Source organism: Lepidochelys kempii, chromosome 1, assembly GCF_965140285.1.
Source record: "Lepidochelys kempii isolate rLepKem1 chromosome 1, rLepKem1.hap1, whole genome shotgun sequence".
Lineage (NCBI taxonomy): Eukaryota > Metazoa > Chordata > Testudines > Cheloniidae > Lepidochelys > Lepidochelys kempii.
The window spans coordinates 329,247,597-329,261,492 of NC_136380.1; the positions used below are offsets into that span (position 1 = coordinate 329,247,597).

The following is a 13,896-nucleotide window of genomic DNA, read 5'->3' on the forward strand; positions in this document are numbered from 1 at the left end:
AAATTAATACCTATTCAGAACAAACCTAACATACAGGTGAGCTGGTTTGGTTTCCATCTATGAGTTTGTCAGTTAACACCTATGGCCTTGGCTAGAGCTGGCACTTGGTTTACTGGCATCATGCCATTCTCTCAAAGCCAGTGATTACTTAAGAATATTCCTTAAGTAATATGCCTGTCATGTTGGGTTAAACCACACACCTGCTTGTCTCAAATCTCTGCCACCATTTACCAATAGTCGACTTTCCAGCACCAAATGGGTGGCAATGGACCTGTAACAGTCTGGGACAGCCAGCTTCTAAACAGTTACAGCAATCTGCTTCTGGACTTGCATGCCCACCCTCATGCATATGATCTTATACAGGAGGGTCCAGGGCAAGCTGCTCCCAAAGCTTCAGAAATATAGCAAAAGTTCTGGACCCTGCAAAAGTTCTGGATGTTGTGAAGGCCAAGACTATAACACCTGGCACTGGCCACTGTAGTAAGATCGGATACTGGGTTAGATGGACCTTTTGGTCTGACCTAGTATGGCCATTCTTATGTCAGCATTTGAAACCTGTGAAAACCTTTATTTGTAGGCAGATACACAAGCAGCAAATTAAAGATCAACTGGAAAGCTGCACATCTGTAAGATACCTTCCTTTCTAATGGTATGTCTACACTGCAAGGTAAGCCCAGGGTTAGCAGGACTTATGTCAGGGGACCCTGGGTTTGAGAATCCATGATTGCCAACCCTAGCTTAAAATTTTTTTGACCTAAGCTGGGGCTCTGGTGTCCACACTGTAGTACGCAGACCCAAGTCCAACCAGCCGTATCCCATCTAACCCAGTATCCGATCTTATGATAGTGGCCAATGCCAGATGCCCCAGAGGGAATGAACAGAACAGGTAATCAAATGATCCATTCCCAGCTTCTGGCAAACAGAGGCTAGGGACATCATCCCTGCCCATCCTGGCTAATAGCCATTAATGGACCTATCCTCCATGAATTTATCTAGTTCTTTTTTGAACCCTGTTATAGTCTTGCCCTTCACAACATCCTCTGGCAAGGAGTTCCACAGGTTGACTGTGCATTGTATGAAGAAATACTTCCTTTTATTTGTTTTAAACCTGCTGCCTATTAATTTCATTTGGTGGCCCCTAGTTCTTGTGTTATAAGAAGGAGTAAATAACACTTCCTTATTTACTTTCTCCCCACCAGTCATGATTTTATAGACTCTATCATAGTCCCCCTTAGTTGTCTCTTTTCCAAGCTGAAAAGTCCCATCTTCATCTCTCCTCATACGGCAGCTGTTCCAAACCCCTAATAATTTTTGTTGCCCTTTTCTGAACCTTTTTCAAGTCCAATGTATCTTTTTTGAGATGGGGCAACCACATCTGCACACAGTATTCAAGAGGTGGGTGTACCATGGATTTATATAGAGGCAATATATTTTCTGTCTTATTATCTATCCCTTTCTTAATGATTCCCAACGTTCTGTTCGCTTTTTTGACTGCTGCTGTACACTAAGTGGATGTTTTCAGAGAACTATCCACAATGACTCCAAGATCTTTCTTGGGGGGTAACCGCTAATTTAGACCCCCATCGTTTTATATGTATAGTTGGGATTATGTTTTCCAACGTGCATTACTGTGCATTTATCAACATTTGTATTTCTTCTGCCATTTTGTTGCCCACTCGCCCAGTTTTGAGAGCCTTTTGTAGCTCTATGCAGTCTGCCTGGGACTTAACTATCTCGAGTAGTTTTGTGTCATCTGCAAATTTTGCCACCTCACTGATTACTCCTTTTTTCAGATCATTTATGAATATGTCAAATAGGACTGGTCCCAGTACAGACTCCTGGGGGACACCACTATTTACCTCTCTTCATTCAGAAAACTGACCGTTTATTCCTACCCTTTGCTTCCTATCTTTTAACCAGTTACCAATCCATGAGAGAACCTTCTCTCTTATCACATGATAGCTTACTTTGCTTAAGAGCCTTTGGTGAGGGACCTTGTCAAAGTCTTTTTGAAAATCTAAATACGCTATATCCATTGGATCCCCCTTGTCCACGTTTGTTGACCCCCTCATAGAATTCTAGTAGATTCTTGTTTCTTGATGTTTTTCATTTTTAATCACATGAAAAGGATGTCTTAAGTACACTTTTTGTCTTGTTTTACTTCCCAATAGAATCTTCCAGTAACATTCCTTAATGGTTTTGGAATTATAACAAGTTATAACACAGTACAAAACATTTAAAATGTTTCTATAATATGAGCAAATAGTGATTCCTTATTGAACATAATCATCTTTAGGTAGATTGTGTTTGAACTTGATATTGGCAAAATGTTAAAAAATTAAGAAAAAATTTTGAGTGCTGCCACTAACTTGTGAGTAAAAACATTTCATGCTGTCCCAATTTCATCTGATAACAGCACCGTATAGTTAATTCTGGGAGCCGTTGAGTCGGGAGGTTCTTTAACTAGTTTTCAGAGTAACAGCCGTGTTAGTCTGTATTCGCAAAAAGAAAAGGAGTACTTGTGGCACCTTAGAGACTAACCAATTTATTTGAGCATGAGCTTTCGTGAGCTACAGCTCACTTCATCGGATGCATGCCGTGGAAACTGCAGCAGACTTTATTTATGCACAGAGAATATGAAAAAATACCTCCTCCCACCCCACTGTCCTGCTGGTAATAGCTTATCTAAAGTGATCATCAGGTGGGCCATTTCCAGCACAAATCCAGGTTTTCTCACCCTCCACCCCCACACACAAATTCACTCTCCTGCTGGTGATAGCCCATCCAAAGTGACAACTCTTTACACAATGTGCATGATAATAAAGTTGGGCCATTTCCTGCACAAATCCAGGTTCTCTCACCCCCTCACCCCCCTCCCAAAAACCACACACACAGACTCACTATCCTGCTGGTAATAGCTCATCCAAAGTGACCATTCTCCCTACAATGTGCATAATTAAGGTGGGCCATTTCCAGCACAAATCCAGGTTTTCTCACATCCCCCCCACCCCCATACACACACAAACTCACTCTCCTGCTGGTAATAGCTCATCCAAACTGACCGCTTTCCAAGTTTAAATCCAAGTTAAACCAGAACATCGGGGGGGGGGGGGGAGGAAAAAACAAGAGGAAATAGGCTACCTTACATAATGACTTAGCCACTCCCAGTCTCTATTTAAGCCTAAATTAATAGTATCCAATTTGCAAATGAATTCCAATTCAGCAGTTTCTCGCTGGAGTCTGGATTTGAAGTTTTTTTGTTTTAAGATAGCGACCTTCATGTCTGTGATTGCGTGACCAGAGAGATTGAAGTGTTCTCCGACTGGTTTATGAATGTTATAATTCTTGACATCTGATTTGTGTCCATTTATTCTTTTACGTAGAGACTGTCCAGTTTGACCAATGTACATGGCAGAGGGGCATTGCTGGCACATGATGGCATATATCACATTGGTGGATGTGCAGGTATACGAGCCTCTGATAGTGTGGCTGATGTTATTAGGCCCTGTGATGGTGTCCCCTGAATAGATATGTGGGCACAATTGGCAACGGGCTTTGTTGCAAGGATAAGTTCCTGGGTTAGTGGTTCTGTTGTGTGCTATGTGGTTGTTGGTGAGTATTTGCTTCAGGTTGCGGGGCTGTCTGTAGGCAAGGACTGGCCTGTCTCCCAAGATTTGTGAGAGTGTTGGGTCATCCTTTAGGATAGGTTGTAGATCCTTAATAATGCGTTGGAGGGGTTTTAGTTGGGGGCTGAAGGTGACGGCTAGTGACGTTCTGTTATTTTCTTTGTTAGGCCTGTCCTGTAGTAGGTAACTTCTGGGAACTCTTCTGACTCTATCAATCTGTTTCTTTACTTCAGCAGGTGGGTATTGTAGTTGTAAGAAAGCTTGACAGAGATCTTGTAGGTGTTTGTCTCTGTCTGAGGGGTTGGAGCAAATGCGGTTGTATCGTATACCTGCCTTAGTAAATCTCAGACTCCAGTATTACAGTATTCGTGCCTGTTGATACAATAGCCACACTGATTTTTTTATCTAAGTACTTTAGACTGAGGAGAATTAATTTTATTCCTACTGTTAGCTGCAAAGCCAGAGCTTTGATTAACTTGCAATTTAGACTTATTTCGGTACAGTAGAACTCAATTACTTCAGCTCCAGCAGTGATGTGCTGGTTCTTTAGGATCTGAAGGAGATGTTTAAATTACACAGGTATCTTTCAGTGAGCCAAGTCCTTGAAGCTCTCTTACCTAATTACTTGGTAGCTTTGTTTGCTAGAGAATAAGTAAGACACCTGTAAAGGAAAAGGATAATGGGAATTGGTGTTCAGTAGGATGAAAAATGGTAACTTTTTTCAAACTGATAGTATCCTTTAGACCCAACATTTAAATGATTAAACTAATTACAGCTGAAATATTTCACAAACGTACAAAGGTAAAGGCAATGCTGAACGAGAAATGGGAAAATAGAAGGCGTGAGAAAAGGAAATTGGTGGTAAAAGAAACATGACAGTGTTTCCACATCATCCTGATTTAGTTTCTGTTTCTATAGAAAACACAATAGTTCTTTATTTGGGAGAGGAGATTAGAATGTTGATGATGATACAAGTCAAATTGCCACTTACTGTGAATGAAGCTGCATGCCGTAATGGCAAGCAATTCCTCTGCCACATTTCAAACTCTGAAGAACCTTTTAACACATATTCAGTTAGGCTAAAATTAAAAACAGTTCAAGAATCGGTTGGCTGCTAATAATTTGTTAATGGTGATTTTAAAAACATTTTTCATTTAACTATTTTTTTTACTAGAAAATCACCAGTGGGCTATTTTTGATGATTCCTGAGGCATGGGTATATGTTTTAACCTATAATTCAGTTTCTGACAAGTTAAGCAAATTGTAGTGTTTCTCCCTTATGGCTGAATAAGATCTGATGCTTAAATAAAGTAGAATAATATGGTGTCTAGCCTCAGCCCACTTACATAGGGTTTAATGTTCCTCTTTTAATTATCCAGAAGAATGCAGAGCTCAGTATCTATTTTTGGTTGATCATAGCAGCTGCATTCCATGACCTTGACATCACTCTTTTATTTGATGATAAAACTCCACAGTGTGTTAAACAGAGTAACCATGGATTGAGGGTTTTTCATTTGGACGCTAGCCAGTCCTCATTTAAATCTGAACTACATTTTGCCCTATTTTAATACAGTTGCACTTTTCCACTAAGCACAGAGTGATTTAAAATTTAAATTGTCTATTTTATTAATCCTTTGGTGCATGGTTGGAGGATGGGTGCACTTATAGAAATGCTTTTCCATATTTGCATTACCCAGCCTCTTCCTATTATTTGTCATCTCACTTATTGTGTTTATACATTTTTAGATTGTAAACTTTATTGGGGGCGTAGATTATCTTCCTTTTCTGAAACATCCAGTATACTTTAGGGCACTATACAATAAATTAGCTTGAGTTAAAATTATTTTTAAAAAGTAACAAACTGTTAACTTCCAAATCAGAGCATATTCAGATTTTATAATGAAAGCTGTGTAATGATTATGAAAATATAGTACATCTTTATATTGAAGTTCATTTAAATGCTATGAGGAGTAATAAGGTGATTAAGATCTAAAAGCTTTTCTCCCCAGGGCTTACTGTGACAGATTTCATAGGAAAAAAAAATACTTATGTCGCTACATAAACTATTCTTCACCTTTATACAAGCTATGAAGATAACTAAGCAGTTTTTAGTATCCTGGAAACATCTCTCCTACTCTGCTGGAAGCAGCAGATCTAAGTCATAAGGAGTTTTTCTTGTGCTCTTTTGGGTCAGTCTCACCTCTGTTTTGTTTTTGAAAGGTGTCAGTAATCTGAAATAGTATTTCACTGTTTTTAGATAAACTTTATCTATAAATCCAGGGACAAGTAGATGTTCTCCAGAACACGAAATAGCATATTAGAGTCTAATTTTAAAATCTTGTTCTTTAATGGCTTGCTGAATGTTTCAGAAATTCATTTACATAATCTTCAAGAGTGGTGCAGCCTTCCTGTAAAAGTGACAGGCACATCACATCACATTGACATTTTAGCCAAAGTCTTCCTGAGGATGTGAACAAACAAATATTCAAATATATTACAAACCCAATATTTGAATTCACATAGCTCTGTTACTCCTGTTTGACAAACTATAACATCTTAAAGCAATGACATATTACTTAAGAAGACAATAGGAACCTGTTCCTGAGAGGTGTTGATCGTCCACTTTTCAGAATCAATGGATGTTGCAGGTGCTCAGCACATCTCTGGTTTACGCTCTGTGAGAATTGAACCAAATTTTTCTAAAGAATGGCTCCAGTTAACCACTCTTCTCTTAATTACAATAAGATGGCTGCAAGAGATTTTTTGCCAAGCCATTTTTAACAAGCTAGAAGGGATATTACTAGATATCATGAGTAAAATTCCTGTATAGTGAACCCAAACGTTAGAATCAGCTGTTAGGCCAAAAAACATTGAAATTCCATTATTTGGATTCGCTTATGCAGAAAAACAGTATTCAAAGTCTGTCAAAATTCCAATTTTTTTCTTGCATCAAAATTTATTCATATCTTATGGAACTTGGGCATGAAGCCTGGAAAACGGATGTCCCGTACTCTTTAAAAGCCTAACCCAAGGTTTGAGTTCACTCTTCTGGGTAAAATTTCTCACTCCTTTTTTTTCTTTCTTTTTTTCCCCTTTCATGTAGGTATGACATCACAAGGGCAATTAATTGTATAAACCACATAATTGTTCTTGCATATAATCCTGTGCTTGACACATTTTTCCCTTGTAATAATAATGCCATCTGCTGAATGAAAGTGTCTTAATGCATTTTTCTTAATTTTACTGTAGGGGAAATTGATTCACTTTCAGTAAATGTATTCAAATCCTCTTGTGGAAATGTGGTTATTGAAAAATTACTCTCCAAAGTTCATCCACTGATATCGCATACCCAAGTATCAAAGTCTCTAGCATACATGACACCAGATTATATTTAATTGCTTCTGCATCAAAAATCTTCATAAAAATGTTTTACTCTAATTCTTTTCCCCTGCTTGCATTAATTTCACACCCCAGTAGATAGTATGCTTTTTATTCTCATAGTGGAAAAGACCCCCCAATTTTAATGGCTCTGTAAAAAACCTACCTCTATATAACAAGTGATTCCTGTGTGTAGACTTCTTAAATAAATCTTAAGTCATTTTAATTATTTTAACATCAAGAAGACCTGTTACTTCAGTGTCACCTTACAGTAAATTTTATTAGATACCTATTTTGTATATCTTACACACTCCTACCTAAAATATTTCTCCCTTTCTCAAAAACTACAAACTTTCTACCAACACTTAATAGAAATAGTATAAATTGTAAACTCCTGTCAAAATCCAAAATCTACTAATTTCACTAAAACAAATTTTCAGAGGTGTCTTTGACCTTACCCCTGTTGCTTTTCTCTCCCAAAAAAGGTGGTAATGAAATTTCTTGTCAACAAATCAGATACTCCAATAGATGAATCTGTTTTATATACTGTGTGTAACTCACTGAAGCTATGCCATCGACATGTTAGTGTATAAACTAATGTTCAGAGTAAGAAAAACTGAATCTATATTCACAATACTGCCATTAAATCTGTGGAGAAAATGTGTTTTGTTTAAAATGTCTCTAAATGTCAAATAGACTTTTATTTGGGGAGGATGAGGGCAACAAACTGAGCTAGAAGTTGAGAGTGATTGAGTACCAAAAAGAGTCTGTATCTAAGATATCTTTTGAAATATTTCTATTTTTGTTTAAATATAGGGATTTTTTCCTAGCTTCATTAAAAGCAGTGGTTTTTACAGGGCGCTTTATGCTCCTATGAATCCAATTGCGTTTTTTTCCCCAGAAAGTCTTTCAGGGAGTATCGTCACAATGGCTATTAGCCAGGATGGGCGGGTATGGTGTCCCGTAGCCTCAGTTTGCCAGAAGCTGGGAATGGATCACTTGATGATTACCTGTTCTGTTCATTCCCTCTGGGGCACCTGGCATTGGCCACTGTCTGAAGACAGGATACTGGGCTAGATGGTCCTTTGGTCTGACCCAGTGTGGCTGTTCTTATGTTCTTAAGAAGGTCTGACCATTCTACAAATGCTCTGTAGAGTCAGCTGTGGGGAGGAAAGTGAGGGAAAATCTGCTTTGAAGCTATTTTATGGGTTAAGGTTTGTAAGATCTGGCCTTAAAAGTTAGTATTTGTGGCATTATCAAGCATCTTTTTCAAGTTATATTTTGGAAGACTTATCAACTATTCCCTTGCCATTTATACTGTTGTGCTTGGTTCATATCTGCTCTGTCAGCCATATTATACAACCATTTTTGGCAAGCAGTAGAAGTGTTACCCATGGTTTAAGATTAATGTATGTTGGATGTTTCAGAATTTTTTTGAGCTATAATATCAGATGTGATAATGCTGAAGTACAGAGAATTTACATAATTACTTTTTTGCAGTTGTCTTGTAGAAGGAGATGTTAAGGAAGAAATCTTGCAGCCTCCAGAGCCTCACCCAGTACCACCCATCTTAACACCATCTCCTCCTTCAGCTTATCCGACAGTCACTACTGTGTGGCAGGACAATGATAGATACCATCCAAAGCCAGTTTTGCACATGGTTTCATCAGACCATTCAACAGACCTCAATGAAAACTATAATAAATCAACAGAACATTCAGGGAAAAATGAACCCAATGAACGTGTGGAGAAAAAGCTGGAGCGCAACTTAAGTTTTGAAATTAAGAAGGTACCTCTTCAGGAGGGACCACGAAGCTTTGATGGGAATACTCTTTTGAACCGAGGACATGCAATTAAAATGAAGTCTGTTTCATCTTGTGTAATGCATAAGAACTCTAAGCCACTGGATCATAGTTCAGGGGATTCACTTGTAGACTCTTTTCAAAACTCTAGTATGGAATACAGTGTGCCACAATCTAACAAAGCCGTAGTAGCTTCACTGGAAGGGCTGCAGAGCCAGAAGGATTCTGATGCTCCACCAAGACCAGACCGTCTGCTTCTCAAAGAGAAGGAGCATGCCATGTGGTCACTACATGGGCCTGAAAATGCACTGCCTACATCTGCATCTGAGGCTATGTCCTCAGATGTCTTAAGTCATAGTATTAAAACTGCCTCTCTGGTACCAAACCCCACATCTCAAGTGGAATGCTCTTCCAGTGAAACAGTTGATCATCGGGGCAGTACACTTTTAGTTAGAGCACCCCTCTGTTTCACTAATCCTCTTCATTCCGATGATTCTGACACAGATGAGAAGAACGTTGATGGAGCCATGACCAAAAGTATGTCTAATATTTCAACCGCAAGTGCCACAGTTTCTGCTTCAACTAGTACTGAAAACATTTCTTCTAGAAAAGTATTATCAATGTCCATTGCTAGACAAGATGTTCCAAGCATAAGACATTCTGAAGAGGAAAAAGGTAGGTGTTTTTTGTATTTCAGCTGTATTTGTCACTTTTAATCTGTAGAGTGGGAAAATATTTCATAATTTAAGACCGTATTTCAAAGAAATATTTAATTACAAATCTTAAACTTTAAATTGACAGTATGGCTGCTTCTGCAACAATCTAATTTAGTTTCCCAATCTCCTGTGAGTTAACCCTGTTGTATTGTTACTACAAACCTTGATAAACTGCCTTGAGTGCTGTACTGAGAAACATTTACTCCATGAATAGCCTGTTTCTACCTTTTCAACAGTCTCATTCTTCTCATCTGAAGTTAGGTTGCCCCTTCATTCCACCACTTTGGATACTTGGAAATATTAGTGTAAATTTTTTGTGTACTTAACAAATATCACAGTCTGTTAAATGTTGGATATCCAATTAGTTTGGATAACTACATTCACAGTAAAAAAAACCAAAAAAAAACCACATAGCAGCAATACTCCCTTCTGAGTAATTTATCTGTCCAGTCACCACTGTCTGATGGTCACCACTGGTTAAAGTAAAACAGTTATCTTTGCTTTATCGCTCTTTGAGAAACGTGTTACGCTGTGAATAGAAGATGCATTTCTAATACTACTGTTGGGCTCTGTGGTTTTTGCAGTTCGTTGCACCAGAACGGGGTGAGGAAGGTAGGCTTACACCCTAGTTCCATTCAAAAGAGAGATGTTAAACATAATTGAGCAGGTGACATCAAACACTAATGTGCAGTGACAGTCAAAAAGCTAACAATGTTAGGAGTCATTAGGGAAGGATAGATAAGACCGAAAATCATTATGCCACTATATAAATCAATGGTACAGCCACAACTTGAGTACTGCGTGCAGTTCTGGTTCCCTTATCTTAAAAAAACAAAACAAACCCCACACACTGAGAAGAAGTACAGAGACGGGCAACAAAAACGATTAGGAGTATGGAACAGCTTCCATATGAGGAGAGATTAAAAAGACAGGACTGTTCACTTTCGAAAAGAAAGGACTAAGTGGTGATGTAATACGGTTTATAAAATCATGAATGGTGTGAAGAAAGTGAAAAAGGAAGTGTTATTTACCCCTTCACATAACACAATGAAATTAATAGGCAGCAGGTTTAAAACAAAGGAAGTACTTTCTCACACAACACACAGTCAACCTATGAAACTCTTGCCAGTAGGTGTTGTGAAGACCAAAAGCATAACTGGGTTAAAAAAAAGAATTAGAAAAGTTCACGGAGGATAGGTCAATGAATAGCTATTAGCCAAGATAGTTAGAGATATGGCCCCATGCTCTGGGTGTGCCTAGACCTCTGACTGCCGGAAGCTGGGAATTAATGACAAGGGTGGCTCACTCAATAATTGCCCTGTTCCGTTCGTTCCCTCTGACACATCTGCACCAGCCACTGTTAGAATGCAGGATACTGAGTTAGATGAACTATTGATCTGACCCAGAGTGGCCATTCTTATATTTTTATGAACCATCACATATTGACTAAATCATTCAGATTTGTGGCATCAAGTAAACCATGCTTGACAAAGTTCTTGAATATAGTTGATGCCTTTTTAAAATTAAGATAATTATAAGGAAGCAGTTTACTGATTTTTGTGCGTGCCACCATCTTGAATGGCCCAAAATGAGGTGTTCAGTGATATGAGATGTTGAAGTCAACTTTCTTAAACAAAAGGTGATCCCTTTGCTGCCGCTTCAGAGAAGCGTTTTGGAAGTTTTTATATTTTTTCCTAGGCTGTGCTTCTGTCAGAAATGACCTATATTTAAAAGCATACTATCTTTTGACAAATCTAAAAGAACGCTATCTTTACAGGTGCTTCAGGATTAAATTCTTTCTACAAGCATAGCTTGCACGTAGACTAAGGGTTAAAAGTAGCTAATTCCTATTTTAAGGTTTTTTAAAATCATAAGACACGTACCAAAAAGCAAATACCCTTTGCTTCCGTCCCCTATTTAGCATATCTGCCAAAATGGTCTGTCTTGAGACTAGTAAAAAACAGGTAAATTCATATTAAACTGTTTGTTTTCAATGTATTTCTACTTGGGCTTTTGGTGTTCTCACCCAGGGCTGTTGCTATGTCTATTTTGCTATTGTCAGTCCCAAGTTATGATAATGTTCAAGTCTATCTCTTCATGTCTGAACATGTTAGCCATGTTCTCCTGGCATGGATACTGTGAGGACATAAAAGTGAGATGTAAAAAAGATGGCAATGCAAGGTGTGGTATAAAGGTGATGAAAGACTGAAAAGAACATAGCACCGAGAGGCTTGATCAATGGAATTGCTGCATCAGAAGTGTGTGTGAGAGGGAGAGAGAACTTAAATGAAGTCTGAACTGTGGTTTCTAGAAGACTTGATAAAACATTTTAGGCAGAGGACTCTCCCCTTTAAAGTTTTAAATTGTGGTAGATTCTAGTTTGTCATATATGTGCCGCCTGGTCGTTGTGGGTTCACCTGTCTCCCTTGTATTATGCTGATTGAACCATGTTTAATGGTCAAATGCAGTTCTTCCTGGTAACCAGTTGTGTTGTATTAGAGAATATGCTGGTGCAAAAACATTCAAGGGCTGGTCTTAAAATGAGGATTATAAATTGTGCTTAATACCCTTGATGGGCTGTTTAGGCTTTATGCTTTGATTGTATGACTAAGATTTTCAGTGCTGCAGTAGCAGTTTGTCCTTTCTGACAAATGATTCAAATGGAGCAGGCCTCAGTGGAGCACCACCCCTAAGCTGATGGGTTTCTTTCCCTTAAACAGAACCATGTATAGGTGATCAGGAGTCATCATCCACAGTGTCACACTAGGACTATGCACCATGTTGTCTCTTAAAGATTACCATGCAGACACTTATGTTTGAAACAGCTTTCATTGGGGTTTTATTTTTCTCAGTCTCAGCCTGTTATACCAGGTTCTTCAAACTTTGCACCTTCCTGTTAAGGCTTTATGCTGCTGCTTGCAGTTTGTCCCAGTTTCTTCCCTCCCCAAGCGTACCGCTTCCTGAAGTCTTTCTGCTGCTCCTCACATCCAGGTAGTTTTTTCTGCCCTGGGCTTCCCTTCTTTCTGATGGGGATTTGCTGTTCTTCATAGCTAAATAGTTTATTCCTGCCCTTCCTGGGCCTAGAGTCTAAGGAGCTATCATGCAGTTTTTCATTTCGTAGAGTCCCTCCCCAGTCCTATTCAAGCTCTCTTGTCTGGTTTTCTCTCTAATCATACTCCCAGTCAGGTGCCACCTGCCCCCTCATTCGGCTCCCAACTGGGTGCACGTCTTAGTCTCCAGAGAAGCTGGACCCACTTCATTTAAGAGGCTAGCCACCCGGTGACATAACCGCACGAAGGCTATTTGTGACACTTGGTTGTAAAGTACTTTGAGATGAAAGTGCTAATAAGTAGTTAAAAGTCCTAAAGAAGAGACCGTACACGTGTGTGTGAACTTTTCTTGTCTATACTAGAAAATTTTGGCATGCTAACTACTGTTACAGGCATGCCAGCAAGTCCACATGCCAGGCTTCCAACAGTGCACCAGTGCTCATGGACTTTGTGGATGCCATTTGAGTTAATTATGACATCTGTTCATCTCCACCATTGCATCACCAGGGTAGAGAACAGTACTGGCATAACAGCTGCAACAGTGCAATTCGTGTGCATTACAGCGCACCAATTGTTGTTTAGGTGCTTCTGTATTGTACAAGGGTCAAATTTGCTAGAAGCCTTTCACCCGTTCAAATTGGATTGCACATGCTTGGGATGTTAGTACATGTGTTTTCACAATCTCTTGAGTTACCAGGCCACTTTTGTAGTATGTCAGAAGAAACCATCATATAAATGTGCTGCCAGCTGGTTTGGAAGTGTCCCGGTGTTTGAGAACTTGGAGCAACCAGCAGATTACTCCCAGCTGAACCGATTCATAATACCATGTTTTGCAGCTGGGTTCCAAATGTCTTGCCAAGCAAAGTATCATTAATTCTGGGAGAAGATAGAGGGTCTGAAGGTCCAGTGCAACAAGGCCTGTAACATTGACAGTTGCTCCACAGCAGAGTGGAAGACACCTATTTATGACACATTGATGATATTCTCAGCACATCATCATCTGAGTTTCTTTTAGTCTGAGTTCATTTTGGACAGCATCAAAAAAGCTGGCAATGTGCTGTTGAGGGACCAGGAAAGGTGGAAAGGACATATGTGGTCAAATTCAGAACTGATGTGGATAAAGGCTTATCCAAAACCATTCTGGGTGCTGAAGATCTCTTTGCAGAGTGTCCCTTTCTGGATACAAGCAGATGAGCAAGCTTTAAATGAGGACTTGGGAGATGAAAGGTCCTCTAAACAAGATATGTTGCTGTGAGTTTACTCCTCTGAAAGTAATGTCACGAGCTTAGAGCGAAAGCTTAACAATGGAAAGAGGAAGGTATCT

The 13,896-nt window shown here is 39.1% G+C and overlaps 1 protein-coding gene across 6 annotated transcripts in view; it reads left to right on the forward strand.

The window, feature by feature from the left end:
• PTPN12 (protein tyrosine phosphatase non-receptor type 12) overlaps nt 1-13,896 on the forward strand; it is a 150,578-nt gene that overhangs the window by 116,676 nt on the left and 20,006 nt on the right. For all 6 annotated transcript variants that reach the window (XR_012156837.2, XM_073328578.2, XM_073328580.2 and 3 more), the window contains exon 13: nt 8,505-9,481. Coding sequence is in view for 5 of the 6 variants with exons in the window: in XM_073328578.2 (XP_073184679.1) it covers nt 8,505-9,481 (977 nt within the window). In the remaining variant the exon portion in view is untranslated. The remainder of the gene's footprint in view (nt 1-8,504; nt 9,482-13,896) is intronic.